This window comes from Ascaphus truei, chromosome 8 (assembly GCF_040206685.1).
Source record: "Ascaphus truei isolate aAscTru1 chromosome 8, aAscTru1.hap1, whole genome shotgun sequence".
Taxonomy (NCBI): domain Eukaryota; kingdom Metazoa; phylum Chordata; class Amphibia; order Anura; family Ascaphidae; genus Ascaphus; species Ascaphus truei.
The window spans coordinates 66,976,239-66,992,255 of NC_134490.1; the positions used below are offsets into that span (position 1 = coordinate 66,976,239).

The 16,017-nt window shown below is 38.3% G+C and overlaps 1 protein-coding gene across 2 annotated transcripts in view; it reads left to right on the plus strand.

The window, feature by feature from the left end:
- FBXW4 (F-box and WD repeat domain containing 4) overlaps positions 1-16,017 on the plus strand; it is a 160,581-nt gene that overhangs the window by 140,388 nt on the left and 4,176 nt on the right. For both annotated transcript variants that reach the window (XM_075612422.1, XM_075612421.1), the window contains 2 exons: positions 6,279-6,419; positions 15,853-15,994. In XM_075612422.1, coding sequence (XP_075468537.1) covers positions 6,279-6,419; positions 15,853-15,994 — 283 coding nt within the window. The remainder of the gene's footprint in view (positions 1-6,278; positions 6,420-15,852; positions 15,995-16,017) is intronic.

Consider the following 16,017-nt stretch of genomic DNA (forward strand, 5'->3'; position numbering starts at 1 on the left):
GAAGCAGGAAGAATAGGAGAGATAAGGGCACAAGCTTTGTTCAAAGATTGCGCTCGTACACCTTTGATATCTATGTGAACATCATATCATCATTCCAAAGAACTTCCCAAATAGCCTGACTCAGACATTGCAGATTGTAATTGAAGGAAAGGTGAACACAAAAGAAGTCTGCTATATTAAAACTATATTTTAGTTTTCCCCAGTGATATGCTAACAAAAATAGTGACTCTGTCTAACAATTCATTCTTTAACCCACTCCATACTTCTGTCAAACGACCACATTACTGCTCCATGATGGGACCAAGTCGTTTTAAAGAAGGTACAGTGCAGAAACGAAGGGGAATATCATGTTCTATAATAGAATGATTTGATTTTATACAGTTGACAACCAGACACTGAACACGAGTAAGCTCAGCAATAAAAGATATAAAAAAAGTTCTAACAATCTATAAACAAGCGGAATGTATTCATTGCATGAAGTGTGTCTGTTGTGTTTTATACGTGTATAAAATCTGATAAATCAGCGGCTGCCCAATCTGGAACAGGTTCACATATTCCCTGTAGTTACTCAGAAAGAAAGACTTTGGTTATGAATTTCTGCCTACGGGTAGTATAATCGGAGAACCTAGTGGTATTATGCAAGTCAAGAAACGCCACAATTGTCTGAATTGGAATATTCTTTAATCTTTTGACCTATTTATTATTCATCTGATTATGAGATCTCTGTAGTCCCCAAAGCTTATACACAAGAAAACCTTGTATGATTGAGATGTTGGTACATTAAAAGATATCATAACCCATTAAATATCTTGCTCAACACAGCTACAGGCACCATTTAGTGACTTATCTATTTGTGACACTTTTTTACTCACCCTACAAAATATAAAGTGTTGATGTTAGAAAGCACTAATGAGGGTGTGAGCAAAACATCTTGTTAGAATCCACATGTCTCGTGCTTTAAGAAAACTCAAAGTCCAATACCCAGCACCCCTGGGTTCTGGTTTGGGGGATTAGTTCATGCACTTGATGTTAAAGCTTGTCCATGATGCTCGCATGGGGGGCTGTCGCTAGGGCCGTCTAGCCTGTGTAAATGGTTGCTAGGGGCATGGTATCAAGGGTTGATGTAGTTGCCCACAGTCACGGTCACGGAGGGAATTACACAGTGACAATGAAATTGTTATTCTACATAATCTGCTCTTTGGAGAGCTACTGGGGAAACAGGCCGGCCCCAGCATGCAGCCAGGGCTGTGATCATAGAAGCGTGCTGGCTACAAAGATCGTACAGGGCTTCGCCTTCTGATCTGGGAACACCAGCGCTCCAGACGCTAATCTGCTTTATCAGCTATTTCTCTGACACAAAGGTGTTTACTTATTTTAACATCTCCCAGGACTCTATTTCTCCTTTTGTGTGGTCTTTATCCGCAAACGAGGTTTTAGCCCAGATTACAGATGGAATTAAGGCATTTTGCAATGGTGTCTCAGATCTGTGACACTGGATCAAGGACCAGAGAGCAACAAAATAATGGAGCACTACAAATGAATCTGATTTCAGATTCTTTTCTTTAGCTTTAAAGTGTACTGTTTGTTACTTGTATTTAAAGAGCAGGTGCTTTAGCTCCATTGTGTCGCATACAAGGGGAGCAGTTAAATTATTGAGAAAACCAGAAGATTATCATATTAGTTTTTGGGTTCATTTTCCGCTAAGTAGCTCTGCTTTGGAGTAAAAGAAGTCGCTTAGATGCTGTTCCCAGGGATTATAAAGTAATGATTAGTTTTCCCTGGTAACTATGCAATACTTTTTGCTCAAGTACAATACAGTGATCAGAAGTACTTCTCCTATACATTTTAATGATCTGCTAATTTATAAATAATACTCTTTACAATTGATATTTTCAAATAATCCATCACCTACACTGTAATCCATCCCTTTACTTGGTTATCTAGATAGATAGATAGATAGATAGATAGATAGATAGATAGATAGATAGATAGATAGATAGATAGATAGATAGATACATCTTCAGAAAACAAATACTTCACAAATGTTAAGGAGGAAGGTTGTTACAAATAATATTTGCAGCTCGCATGTCTTTGGTACATTTCTGACAGATGCCTGGATCTGACCTAATCACTCTCTCATTAGAATCACTGTAACATCCATTCCTGTGCACCACACACATTGTTGTGAAATGCAATATAGCCTCTTTATAGCCTACTCATTGAGGGTATGACTTTCAGGCCTAGCTTTGACTCGGTTATGAAATTAATAATAAAGACACCAGATTCTTTTGTTTTGATTCAGGTGAATACTTTGACCTCATTGTGTACCCACTGTGTTGCACATTATTTGATTTGCCTATTTGCTGACAGACATCCTTACGTCCTGACGCATTTAAAATTGCTCAACTGTTGGTGTAAAGCTGCCTACATCGATTCATTTAGCCAGCACTGAGTAGGCAGCGACCATGGGACTTAGCACAGTATACTGGAGGTCAGAATTCTATGTGTGACTGATGGTTCACATTTCTTTAGAGGGAAATGTGTGACATGGAACAAATTGCGCAATTCTTTACATTCATCTTTTGTATTTTTCCATTTTATATATCATAAATGTCTTACTGCAACAGCGGATCCTCACGGTGTGGTATTTACTGCGTCTTACTTCTAGAAATACCCATCAACCTGAGTATTCGTGTTTGAAACATGACAAGTGAGGAAACTAATTTTAAACAACATCTCACAAGATTATGTAATTATTGAGGTAATAGCGGATTGTACTTAAGAAATGACACCAAACCTGCCGTGAAACTGAAACAATTCCACTAATCAACGTGTGCGTCAGTTTGACAGTGTTTCACTTACCACCTACAGGCAAATGACTCATTAGGATTATAGAAATTCTCCATGTAAAAAATAAATATTATATGTTGCAAATGAGATGTTATGGGTTACAGTGGCTTGTAAAAAAAAAAAAAATTCACAAGCAGTCCTCTAGATTTGCAGTGAATCATAAAGTTTTGTATCATTTGGTTATTTAAGACATATTTGTGACACATTAAGACTTTTTTTTGTTAGAGGAAACCATGTTATAAAGCAGTGTGTTTTTTGTTGTTGGTTTTTTTTGTAACATTTTTGTGATTGAGGAACCCTATAATTATATGGTGAAATTCTGAGGAACCCCAATCCTCTCTAGTAGCGCGCCAAGGATTAGTTGTATTGTAAATTCTTGTGTATTTGGTACAATTTTCAAACGACTTGAAAATTGCATGGAACCTTTTAGGAATGCCCGGTAAACCCAAGGTTTCCTAGGAACCCCGGTTGAAAAACACTGTTCTAAAGTAGTAGTTTTTAACCTATGAATGTTTCTGGATGAAAAGCTTGAAAAGAGTACTGCAACAAGCTTAAACTGGTTCATGAAAATGCAAGGGATTTTAGGATTTGGTGTTTCTAAAATGGTTTAGTAACATATCCAGAGCAGAACTGCAGCTCCCAGAATTCCATGCAGATAAATATTCTTCCAACACAGAGCCGAGGGAATCTACCCAAAATAATGTAGATTATAGTTTATTTGGTGCTGGAAGGAAGAAAAGATAATGTCGGCGCCAATGAAATTAGAAAAAATATTCAAACCATGTGGTGAACAGTCCAAATCAAAGTCCTTTAGCAATGGTGATGGAAGACGAACAAAATGCAGATTCTCTCCAAGACGTGACGTGATATATGAAAAAATAAAGAGAAAAGATTATAGTGCAGTATGTCAGTATTGTGGACATAAAAACATATAACACTAACAACATATAACATACAAGACAGACTTACAACAACAACAAGCCAGACAGAAAATAATAAAAAAGCTATTTATTGACAACTAGTGCAGGATTCTGGAGGGTGTCACACATCAATCCGGGGGGGGGGGGGTAAAATCGTTACCCTACTCACAGAATGGAGGATGTTTGAAAGCAGTAGGACTGGAATCACTTTCTGTGGATCCAAGATGGCGACCGGAGCTCTCTCTCTGGCGTCCCCACGTGTGGCAGATGCTGTGTGGAGCTCCAGGGACGCAGGAACAGTGATGCTGTTCTTCAAGAAGTGCGCGCATGCGCACGAAACGCGTTGGGAAGATCCGTTTTTAGAAGCAATTGATTCCTGGAGTTGGGGAGCACACCGCCCGGTTGGAGAGCAGGAGAGCAGGAGAATAGGAGACCGACAGGAGGAGAGAGCGTGACGCGACGCCCGCGCAGCAGCATCACTGTTCCTGTGTCCCTGGAGCTCCACACAGCATCTGCCACGTGGAGACGCCAGAGAGAGAGCTCTGGTCGCCATCTTGGATTCACAGAAAGTGATTCCACCTACTGCTTTCAAACATCCTCCATTCTGTGAGTAGGGTAAAGATTTTACCCCCCCCCCCCCGGATTGATGTGTGACACCCTCCAGAATCCTGCACTAGTTGTCAATAAATAGCTTTTTTATTATTTTCTGTCTGGCTTGTTGTTGTTGTAAGTCTGTCTTGTATGTTATATGTTGTTAGTGTTATATGTTTTTATGTCCACAATACTGACATACTGCACTATAATCTTTTCTCTTTGTTTTTTCATATATCACGTCACGTCTTGGAGAGAATCTGCATTTTGTTCGTCTTCCATCACCATTGCTAAAGGACTTTGATTTGGACTGTTCACCACATGGTTTGAATATTTTTTCTAATTTAATTGGCGTCGACATTATCTTTTTTTTCCTTCCATGCTTAGTTACTGACTGTACAGTTAGTCTTTGTCTGGCTGCCACTGTTTATTAATTGTCCCAATAGGGGTTTGTGATTTTTAGCGCTGTTTTGCACCGTCTTTTCTGTTATTTGGTGCTGGAAAACTTGTGACCATAACTCCTGTCACAAACAATAACAGTATATTCTAATATAGCAACAGATTGTTTCATTACTATAAAGCTAATGTGTAGAAAACACGTCTTCACATATTTAAGGAGAATGTTATGATGAAGGTATTTGTTCCTGAATAATTTTTTGCTGTGTAATGGGTAGGCACTTTTACTGGTGTTTTTAAGTTTGTGGTCTAAAAAATGTTTGTGTTGTGGTTCTAAAAAAAAAAGATTTGCATTTTTGGTTTAAACGTTTAAAATAAAAATGTTGATTTTTTTTTTTTTTTTTTAAATACAGATGCGTCTTTTTGAGTTTTACCCTAAATCTTGCTCGGATTAAAAAATGTGATCCAAAATTCAACTGAGTTCAAATCAAACATCAAATTCTCTAACTATGTCGAATTTTAGATTTATAACCTGTGAATTTACAGATATTCCATTTTTCTGCTTTGAATATTGGTGGTAATTAAGCCCTTTGCTTCTATTCCGAGGTGCATTTCACCTTTTATTTTTTTTAATCATAGTTACAATATGAAGACATTTTTATCATTTAAGATTTTATAGTCGTCACACATTTTTAAGTGCTTACTAAACCATACCCTGAATCAGTCGATTACACTGCGTTTGACTAAAACACTGTGCAATCGGCCTCTTTGGGACCATTTGAATGTGCCCCGTAGAGGCTTAGTCTATATTCGCCAAATCGGCTGATTGGGTGCTTGGGCCGATGTAGAATAAGCCCATAAGTGTCTTAACTGCTGAGAATAGCATATACTGTATAAGCCAATCACAGATGAATATGCTATAAACCTATACTAGGTTTAAGCAATGGTTCAAATGCAAGCAATCTTCATCTTTCAGTATATGTTTTTTGATTATGAAATAAATTGGAGTGTGTGTATATATATATAAATAAAATATATACTGTAATGAGTCATGCATTCAGTTTATGTATCAAAAGTGAAATATTACCGAGACCAGTGGTTCTCAAAACTCTCTGTGGGGTCCATCGGACACACCAGGTTTTAGGAATAACCAATGCACTTACACACCATTGAATGGCCCTCCGTACAAGAGGAATAGAATGTTCGATGGTTCTCAGGAACCTGATTTGAGAACCACTGACCTAGAAGCCTATGTATTACTCACTTTCAGCTATACATAAGTACGAAAAGCCAGCTCTGAAAAAAGTGATATGCGCCAAAGAAGGCACAATTGGCATTCTGTCTAATAAACATTATAGCTATATTTTGGTAATGAAAATTAATTTAGGGATATAATTTGTGATGGAAGTACAGAATGACATTAGTGCTGCATGCTAGTTTATAGCTGCCAGCCACCGTTTGCTTCATCATTAGGGCATTGCTGTATATGCTCACTCTACTGCTATGTGTCCTGTTTTACAGTGGGCAGCTGATGACCTGCCTTGGAACTGATTTCCGAAGAGGAGCTGGAGTTCTGGATGTCTGCTACGAAACACCATACACCTTGCTGTCATGTGGATATGATACTTACATAAGATACTGGGACATAAGAACAAGCACTAGGTATCAACTGTTGAAATTATGTGATGTTAATTACACACTTTTGCCACAAGACATCTAAGCACAGTACCGAATGTTCAAGTAAAATATAGGAAACCCTAACTGGAACAACACCTGATATTCATAGCATTAAGACTGTCTGTGCAAAGTTGTCTGATAAAAATGTGTTCCCATGGGATTTATTTATATATATTTTTCATTATATTACCTTGAGTAAAGTGATCTATCAGTATTATTTCATCATTACCAATCAGTCATCTGTATGTGTATCAAGTATCTTTTACTAACACAAAATTACCAAATACATAAAACCGTAACATAGTGTGATTACAAAAATATATAGACCTAGACTTCACAAAAAGATTATTCTACCTAAAAAAAATATTATTGGAAAGAATCAAATCCAATATGAGTTTTAACTGAACGACCTCAAGAATGGTCATCATATTTCTAGTTATTTGACATTCCAGAATCAGACTATGCAGTTCAGGGCAAGCGCTTGTTGAATAATTATTTGTATTTTCACACCAAGAGCTGTGTGTGCATAGACCCAAGAAATACCAACACGCAAAAGAATGGGAAGAATGAGGAATTAAACTTCCAAAATCCAATTACAAAATTATTTTAAAATAGCATTTTAATTACGAGCCTTGGCAGTGCTCCACAATGTATCTGCTTTGTTGGTGCTTAAGCCTGTCTGACACTTCTAGATGGAAAGCCATTACAAACTGAGCAACCTTGTTCTTTTTATACCTATTTTATCATTATTGATTAGGATTTATATTATATGGTGCAAACTCCTTCAAGTGTTTGTAGCTTGATGGCAACTTAGTTGTATACGTATAGATCAGACTTGTATTACTTTGCTATCTAATGGAGCTTAAAGAAACGTTCTCACACATGCTCCATATTGTTTAGCCATGCCCAATAGTGCTGTTTACAATTAAACTGCTGTGATCTCAAACCACGTATTGCTGTTGAAGAAATAACGACACATTCTGCACGTAGACCACCCTTAATATTTTATGCACCGATAGAGAATACACAGTGACACAGGATCTGGATATCAACACCCAGAAGTTTGCTTAGACCTAAACCATTTAAAAATATAAAACGTGATATACTTCACTAACAGGATAGATTGATAGCATTAAGACATGTGACAATTCACTGTACAAAGTAGGGTTGTACAGGGTCCAATTTTTTTTTTTAATGTATTTTTTTTTTATACCGGGTAATGGGTACCCGGCAAAAATCTAAAGTTCTACCTGGCCCGGTACCCGTTACCCGGTTGGCACTTACCTGCAGGGTGGAGGAAGACGTCCTGTGGTTGTGGCACCATCCGAACTGTCTTCAGCGGGCGTGGAAGCAGCACGGATCCATTCCACAGCAGCAGGTAAGCAGTCAGTGTGAGACTTCTGCGGGGGAACCACGTGACCGGCGTAGCAGCGTTTCTATTGGACTGTCTGTCCAATAGAAACGCTCCTGCTCCGGTCACGTGGTTCCCCGGCAGAAGTCTCACACTGACTGCTTACCTGCTGCTCTGGAATGGATCCGTGCTGCTTCCACGCCGGCTGAAGACAGTTCGTATGCTCATTATTATTTTCAGCTATAATGAAAATAACTAACTAATACACCAAAACTACAGCGCTTAACCTATAATGAGCTAATGCTAAAAAATGTGCCTTAAATTAAATAGTGTGCATACTTAATTACGCTTACAATATAATACATTTCACATACAATATCAAGTGAACGTGAAGACTAAAAAATAAACAAATAAAGCAGCCTAAGTGTCCCACAGTGCAGGTTATCTCCTCAACCTACACACAAAACTCATACAAAAACCATATAGGATACCTGGCGCTTAATTCAATAGAAAGTGTCCATACAGTGCAGTCCTTTAAATGTCCAAATGATGTTCCCAACCAAAATGACGATTGCAGTTGAATTCATTAGTTCCCCCTAATAAAGGGTTAAAGAAAAAACACAAATTGTGCAGTATATCTGGACAGATACATACAGGACAGTACGACCACAGTGAAACTACTTACAAGATAAATCTTGTAACTTTCAGTTGAGAGGATCTGTGCTTTAACCTCTTCCTTGCTGTGATCACGAATGCCATTTGTGTTGAACTTTGTCATGACATTCTTTGTCAATTTGGAAGTCCAGGTTTACAGACAAATTATCGACTTCACTATTTCTGTGAAACCACAATTGATTTGAAAGTCATCAGTGCTTTTTAACGCATTGCATGCTGCTCTCTTGGCTTACATTTTAGCATTAGAAGGTGCTTTATTAAAACCCCATTTACTTTTGACATTACTGTACATGATAAAGGAGCAATCCAAGCAATATCAATTCTGTAATTTGTGATAATACTTGCAACTTTTTTTATTTTTTTTTATTCAACTCTTAATGCCATTTTTAATGAGGTTTAATATATAGATAATCCTTTGATTTCTACAGATGGTTTAAACACATTCACAGCAGTGCCAGATCTTTGTATTCAGTGCATATATATATACAAGAACAAAAGGGCACACTGTAAACAGATAATCCACTGATGCTTGTCCCATATATGCACATACACAAATAGATTTTACCAGATGGGTGTCTGGGAAAAAACGAGACAGCACACAGCCAGGGAAATCCAGAAATGTTGTATTCAATAGAAATACATGGCACTGCATCCAACGTTTCGGTCATCAAAGTGTGATCTTCCTCAGGGACGTGCCGCACTCGTTTTTTCCCGGACCCCCATCTGGTAAAATCTATTTGTGTGTATATATATATATATATATATATATATATATATATATATATATATATATATATATATGAAAAAGAAAAGGGAGTGAAGTAGCGCCAAATAAGTGTTTAAATAGTGTAAAAATATTATTAATGATAATTTAAATTAATATTTCTAAATAGGCAAAATCACTAAAAATTATAGATGTGTATACTTCAATTTAAAATAAATATATATAACATATATTATGTGCTCCTATTTCGTGAAAAACAATTTAAGACAACACTCCAAAAACATGTGATAACATAAAATACAAGCAAAAAGAAAAATTGATATAAAAACCAGTCCTTGAGTGAAAATCTTTAAATAGGAAAAAATAATCCTGGTATGAGGGGATCTTCGGCAGCTCTCAAATAGGATGAACCACATCCAGATGATACCTATTAGAAAAGAAAAAAGAGAGAGAGCGCACGCCCCATAGCATAATACAGTACATAGCATAAATCAGTCCAAATCTCACTTGAAGCTGCTGGTGTTTCGTCACGTGCTGTGACTTTCTCAAAGGGTTGCGCAACCCTTTGAGAAAGTCACAGCACGTGACGAAACGCGTTAGGGAACCGAACTGCGTCATCACGCAAGCGCATGACAGGCCGTATCGAGCGCTGATACACATTGCGGCCAGCAGAGATTGGAGATTTTCCTAAAACTCAAAGACTGCATCATTGATTTTAAGGAGCCTTTCTACTCATGCACCAGAGAACATCTACCAGCAGCTTCAAGTGAGATTTGGACTGCAGGGTCTGGAGGCTGAGTGACCAGAGTTGGCGGTGATATATTTCACACTACCCTTGTGAGTGGATTTTCTACTCCCCCTCCCCTTTCCCAATAAATGTACTGTATTATGCTATGGGGCGTGCGCTCTCTCTCTTTTTTCTTTTCTAATATAAAATATATATATATATATATATATATATATATTTTATATATATATATATATATATATATATATATATTTTATTAATTACATATATAAATTACATAGTTCAACAACTAAGTAGTATATTATACACTTTTTTTTCTATATAAATTAACCAACTTTTCCAAAGTATGAAACATATTTGTTGAAAAAGGAAAAATAAAATATTGGTTTTGATTTGATATCAAGGCTAGCATATATAATAACCATATATCTTTTTACATTAATAAACAATATTGCCTCATAGATTTTGATTAGCTTGCTCTCAATACACTGCAAGCATCACTGTTTTCCTTCCAATGGCTCGGATATATTGATTGGACACATTTCCACTTAAAGCATAGAGTCAGTGTGACTGTAGATAAGGTCAAGGGGGAACACTGTGTTTACGGACTGTGTCCTATGTTCATGGTAGAAGGACAGGTCAAGTCTCCATAAAATCGATTTATCTTTCACTTATGGGTCTTTGTTTCCAAACACGAAATGGTCTTTCTGCTTTTCACCCTTAGAGATAGACACGATGTCAGACTTGGGAAAAAGACGTTTCCTTATCATACTGTAAATGATTCATAAATGTCCCAGTAGGACACTAAACTTGGGTTTGATATTAAATATCAGATAATATCTGAAGTTTATACTATTACTGAGATCACAGCAAGTTAATGAAATCACTGTAAGTATCTTTACGAAATGTTAAATGTGTATACATAAATCTATGAAAAAGAACTGCAAAACAGAGATTAGATGCGAGGATTGAAGCACAAAGCAGGTCAATATTTCATCCTTATTTTTTAACATAATGTTATAATGCAGTTTTCACTTATTATTTTTTTTTTATTATTATTATACTCTATATGTTGAAGACTAGTTTTTATAAAAATGTTAGTAAATTAATAGGAATAGTCGCTGTTTATCACCGTAGATTTCACCCATCCGTTGCCATACTCGCTAACAACATGTTGCAATGCAGTGCAGATCCTTCTGACAATAAGGGGTTAAAGAGATGGTAATCTATAATAACTTCCTATTCGTATATAGCCTGGTATTGCTAGGATGTACTCTATTACAAGAGAATGTGTTTATAGGAGGACAGTTTAGGATGAATTTTCAGATATAAACCAATCTCTGTAGAGCATATGAACTAACTTCTCCAATTCTGGAATATAAATGAATAATAAATGTAGCTGGGTGGATGTGTGCCAGAATCCCAAAAGTACAAAAATATCAAAAATCGATATAATCTTCTGTTGCACACATAAAATAAATGTTTGCCAAACACAGGGCTTTGCCTTCTCTCTGTGTCTTTATTCTGCTGTAATAGCACAAAAGTACTGTAGCACAACGTTTCAGTGGGTCAGTATCCTTTCATCAGGTGCACAAAGTGATCACTAAGTCCACCTGATGAAGGGGTACTGAGCCCCGAAACATTGTGCTACTTCTGTGCTATTAGCAGAATAATGACACCAAGAGAAGGTAAAGCCCTGTGTTTGGCAAACATGTATTTTATTTGTGTGACAGATGATATCGATTTTATTCTGATGCCTAGTGCATGTGTAATATTAAAAACATATATATATATATAAATAAAATTTTGTGTGTGTGGTGTTTTTTAGGCAGACTAAAATACACTGTTGAAGATACATGGTTAATAACCCAGAAAGCGAGGAGTACCACAGTTACTGATAGAATCGAACGCAACATGTGGAACTCCATAATTGAGCAGAGAGAGCCTGCTTACAATGATATTGATCCATACTCAAGGGGCATTTAGGGATTTCCTGTGGCTCCGCTGTGCTTGACCTGAATAGTTTAGTGAAGTAAATACATGCATAAATAAAGTAAAGCACCTCTCTCTGGGATGTATATCCCCTATGGTGTGTGTGTGTGTGTGTGTGTGTGTGTGTGTGTGTGTGTGTGTGTGTGTGTGTGTGTGTGTGTGTGTGTGTGTGTGTGTGTGTGTGTGTGTGTGTGTGTGTGTGGCAGAATAATTGTAACAAATAAAAAACAAAAGTGAAAACCACAACGTGATGTCACGTGACCCCGTTGCCATGGAGACGGACATGTGACATCACTCCGCATGACACTGCAGTGTAATGATTTATGTAATGAGTTATGATGCCGCGGTGCCATGGCGACGGTCACAGCAAATCTCCAGAATCATGGCAAGTGAGTTGCAGAGGCCTCACGCGGTCACCCGGCATTTAATTTAAATGCATCAGGGAAAAGCGCAGGGCCTCTGCAAGCGCCCGCGCCGCCTAAAAAAATATCCAGCGCCCCCCACTTTGCGCACCGCTGGGTTAACCAACCAGGAGGCCACACCTAGTACCTGTCCTCATTTGAGCATTATATTATCCAGGATTCGTTTTTGGAGTATCCACTCATACATATTGCATTATTTTCGTTTATTCTGTATGGTCCTTAGCACCACGCATCTAATTTTGCTACAATCTAAATGGTATGATGGGAGACTTAGAGACAGCAGGTGAGGGAATAAGTGCTGTCAGTGGCAGTGCTTGGCCACAATGGTTTGTAGGAGGGACTGTGGGTGTGGGACAATAGCCATGAGTGCAGGCTATTGAGATGCTTGATTTGTGAGGCGAGTTTGAAGGTTAGTCAGTATTAAATCAGATAGGTTAACACCTTTTAGCAGGGTAAGAGGTGACAGGGAGGTGTGGGTGAGAGCAGGTGTGTATATGTCTGGGTTCAGGATTAGGAGAGATATCCCCAGCAGCAGGAAAGAGTAGATAGAGAGAGGGTGTGAATAGAAGATTTGTGGGGATGCTTTTTTATTGAGGGGTAAAGAAGTTGTTCAGAGAGAGGTGTATAAATAATGGTGCAGTGTATGGGCACATACATAGGTGGAGGGGAGGAGAGATAAAGAAATGTGGATAGGAGGGGAGTGAGGGAAGTGTGAGAGAACAGAAACATTTACAAAGGAGTAAGAAAACCGTAAACAGAAAAAACAATATAGAGGGCATAGTGAGATGCATTAGGAGAGACTTCCCAAGTATTGGAGGATAGGAAGAGTACAAATTATCAGAGCATGTAGTTCTCATAGCTGCAGAGTTGTTGTTGTTGTTGTTGTTGTTGAAGTACAGAGTCCAGATCTTCTTGTATTGTTCACCTCCAATTCTAACTCCAATATTAACTCCACAGACACTATATATGTGGCACTTAAGATGTTGCATAGCCAAGATAGCATGTTTTATTTGTATGGCACCAACATATTCCGCAGCGCAGTACAAAATTGGAGGGCGGACAGTAACATTGTATGACAAGATTACATATTTGTTAAGACAAACTGAGTCAATAGGAAGGAGGTCCCTGCCCCAAGGAGCTTACACTGTAGAAGGAAGGGGAGTGGAGACGCAAGGGATAGTGTGTGGCAGCTTTGGCTATCAAAAGCTGGAGAGCCCTTGAAAAAGTGTGCTTTGAAGGCACTTTTAAATGTAGGTATGGTATGGGAGAGTCGGATTGTACGTGGTAGATAATCCCAGAGTTGGGGTGCAGCACGGAGAAAGTCTTGGAGGTGGGAGTGAGAGGAAGTAATAAGGGAGGTGGAGAGACAGATCAAGAGCAGAGCGTTGACTGCGTGTGGGAGTATACTTGGAAATTAGGTCAGAGATGTAGAGAGGAGGAGCGGTGTGATGTACAGCTTTGTATGTGCACACGTGGCTTGAATTTGACACTGTAGTGTAGGATATGGGCAGCCAGTGTAGGGCAGCAGAAGCAGTTAGTGAAGTAAATGAGCCTTGCAGCAGCATTTAGACTGATGAGGTTCATTTCACCATTACTTATATTTGATGTCTTTATTTATTTATTGTTTGCAAAGTCATTGGTTCATTCCCAAGTATGTGTCATTATTTTTTACTACCAAGGAAAACTAATTTGCCCTTTTTTTTTTCTCACGCAGTTTTAATGCAAACAAGGCCCATTTTAATGCTGACAAATTACATGTGTAATTAAATCGCCGCCCACTTAATAAGGCATGACTCTCATAATATGGTACACCATCCTGCCAACTCTCCTACATCTGCTGTCGATATTTAGGCCATCGTTTTGTTGTGCTTTGCATTGAACAATTTTTGATTACAGGTTTCTCCAAAATAGTTTGGAGGTGGGAATTAACACTACAGATGTCATTATCACTATAGGATAAACCATGTGATCTGAAGTCAAAGAATTCAAATAAGCACGAAGGCTGGGATACTTCAAGCTGTGATGCCAGAGTATGGCGACACAATGTAGGTGATACCCAGCATTGGAGCTTGATGTATCCTGGCCATAGAATGTTGACATCTATAAGATATTTCCAAATTTCTGTGTTTTTTCAGATGTCATTTAAGATCCTGGAAAGAAAGAAGACAGCGCTGGAGTAGTCTTGGCAAAAAAAATGTTTTAGTAGTGCAAAAGTGATATGCTACACCTCAGTGATCCGAGCTGTGAGTTAACCTTTCCCAGCCTCAATTATTGTCAGGATTAGACAATTGCTGTAGATTGTACACTCGGACTACGGGCACTGTAGGAGTTTCTTAACCCCTGAAACGCTGTGGTGGCTATGTAACGCTACACCTACTTGCACACTTTCTCATCCTATTATTTAAAGGGTAAATTACTAACGTGTGCTGGGGGCCTGTATAAACCACAGTATATGGTACTTACCTTTGGTTACGGAACCGCTTGCCACGGCCGCCTTAGATAGACACTGAGGATACTTTCTCTGACAGGAGTGAGTGTGTGTCTATATTGGTATTAGCGTTGCTTATACATGTCGCCTTGAGAATCACTCTAATATGTCTTCACATTAATGTATTACAGTGGCTCTATCCAGTGCCTTACTTATGCCAATAATCCCACACCATACCTCTCAGTATCTACTATACCTGTCTGCACCTATCTCTTGAAGTGAGGGCTGCATAGGTCACTGACTCAGACCTGGCCAGCTCATCACTCTGGGGTCACACATATAGAATTGTTACTCTGCCCTGACAGTGTGATTGAGGTTTTTTCATTAGCTACCACCATACTATTACACACGGGGCATTACCCTACAGGTTTGACTTACCGCATATCATGCCAAAGTGTGTTAACGTACACACTACATAAAGTTTGTCAATAAAGCGCGTTATATTACACGCCCTGATACATCCATATTGAGACATAACCTCTTCCTAGTGGGTTCACCATGGCTCCTTCCCTATATCTCTAGGTAGCTATATACATAGCACTAGATCCTGATTATCTATTAGGGATCTCCTTATTACCATCTACCCACCTAGCCATAGCTGGGTTACCAATGATACAGTCACGTGCTGTTGAATCATACTATTTAATTTTATTTTAACCCCCCTTTTTTTATTAATTGTCAATAAATAAAGTATTTTAACATTACAATTATACATTTAGTCGTGACAGAGTGCTTGAAGACTGGGTTCCTTTTCTCCTGTATACAACTAGTGCAAAAGTGACAAAGGTCACAATAGGACCGAAAAGTTGGTCCTTGTACTTTTGCACTACTCTAAAACATTTTTTGCCAAGACCACTGGATCACCGTCTTATTTCTTTTCAGGATCTTCTATACCCCAATTCGCTTTCCGAGCACCCATGGCAGCTCTTCACCGAAATTGTGATTGCACCTTCTCTTTTAGGTGTAATTTAATGTTTTAACTGTGTATCTTATTAAAGCATTGAGTATTTTTTTCCAGGAGGTGCGTGAAGGAATGGGAGGAGCCTCATGACAGTACCCTCTACTGCATGCAGAGTGATGGAAACCACATGATAGCAAGTGGATCCTCCTACTATGGTGTTGTGAGGTTATGGGATAAGAGAATGAACCAATGTTTACAAGTATGTATAGAATTCTTCTTTTA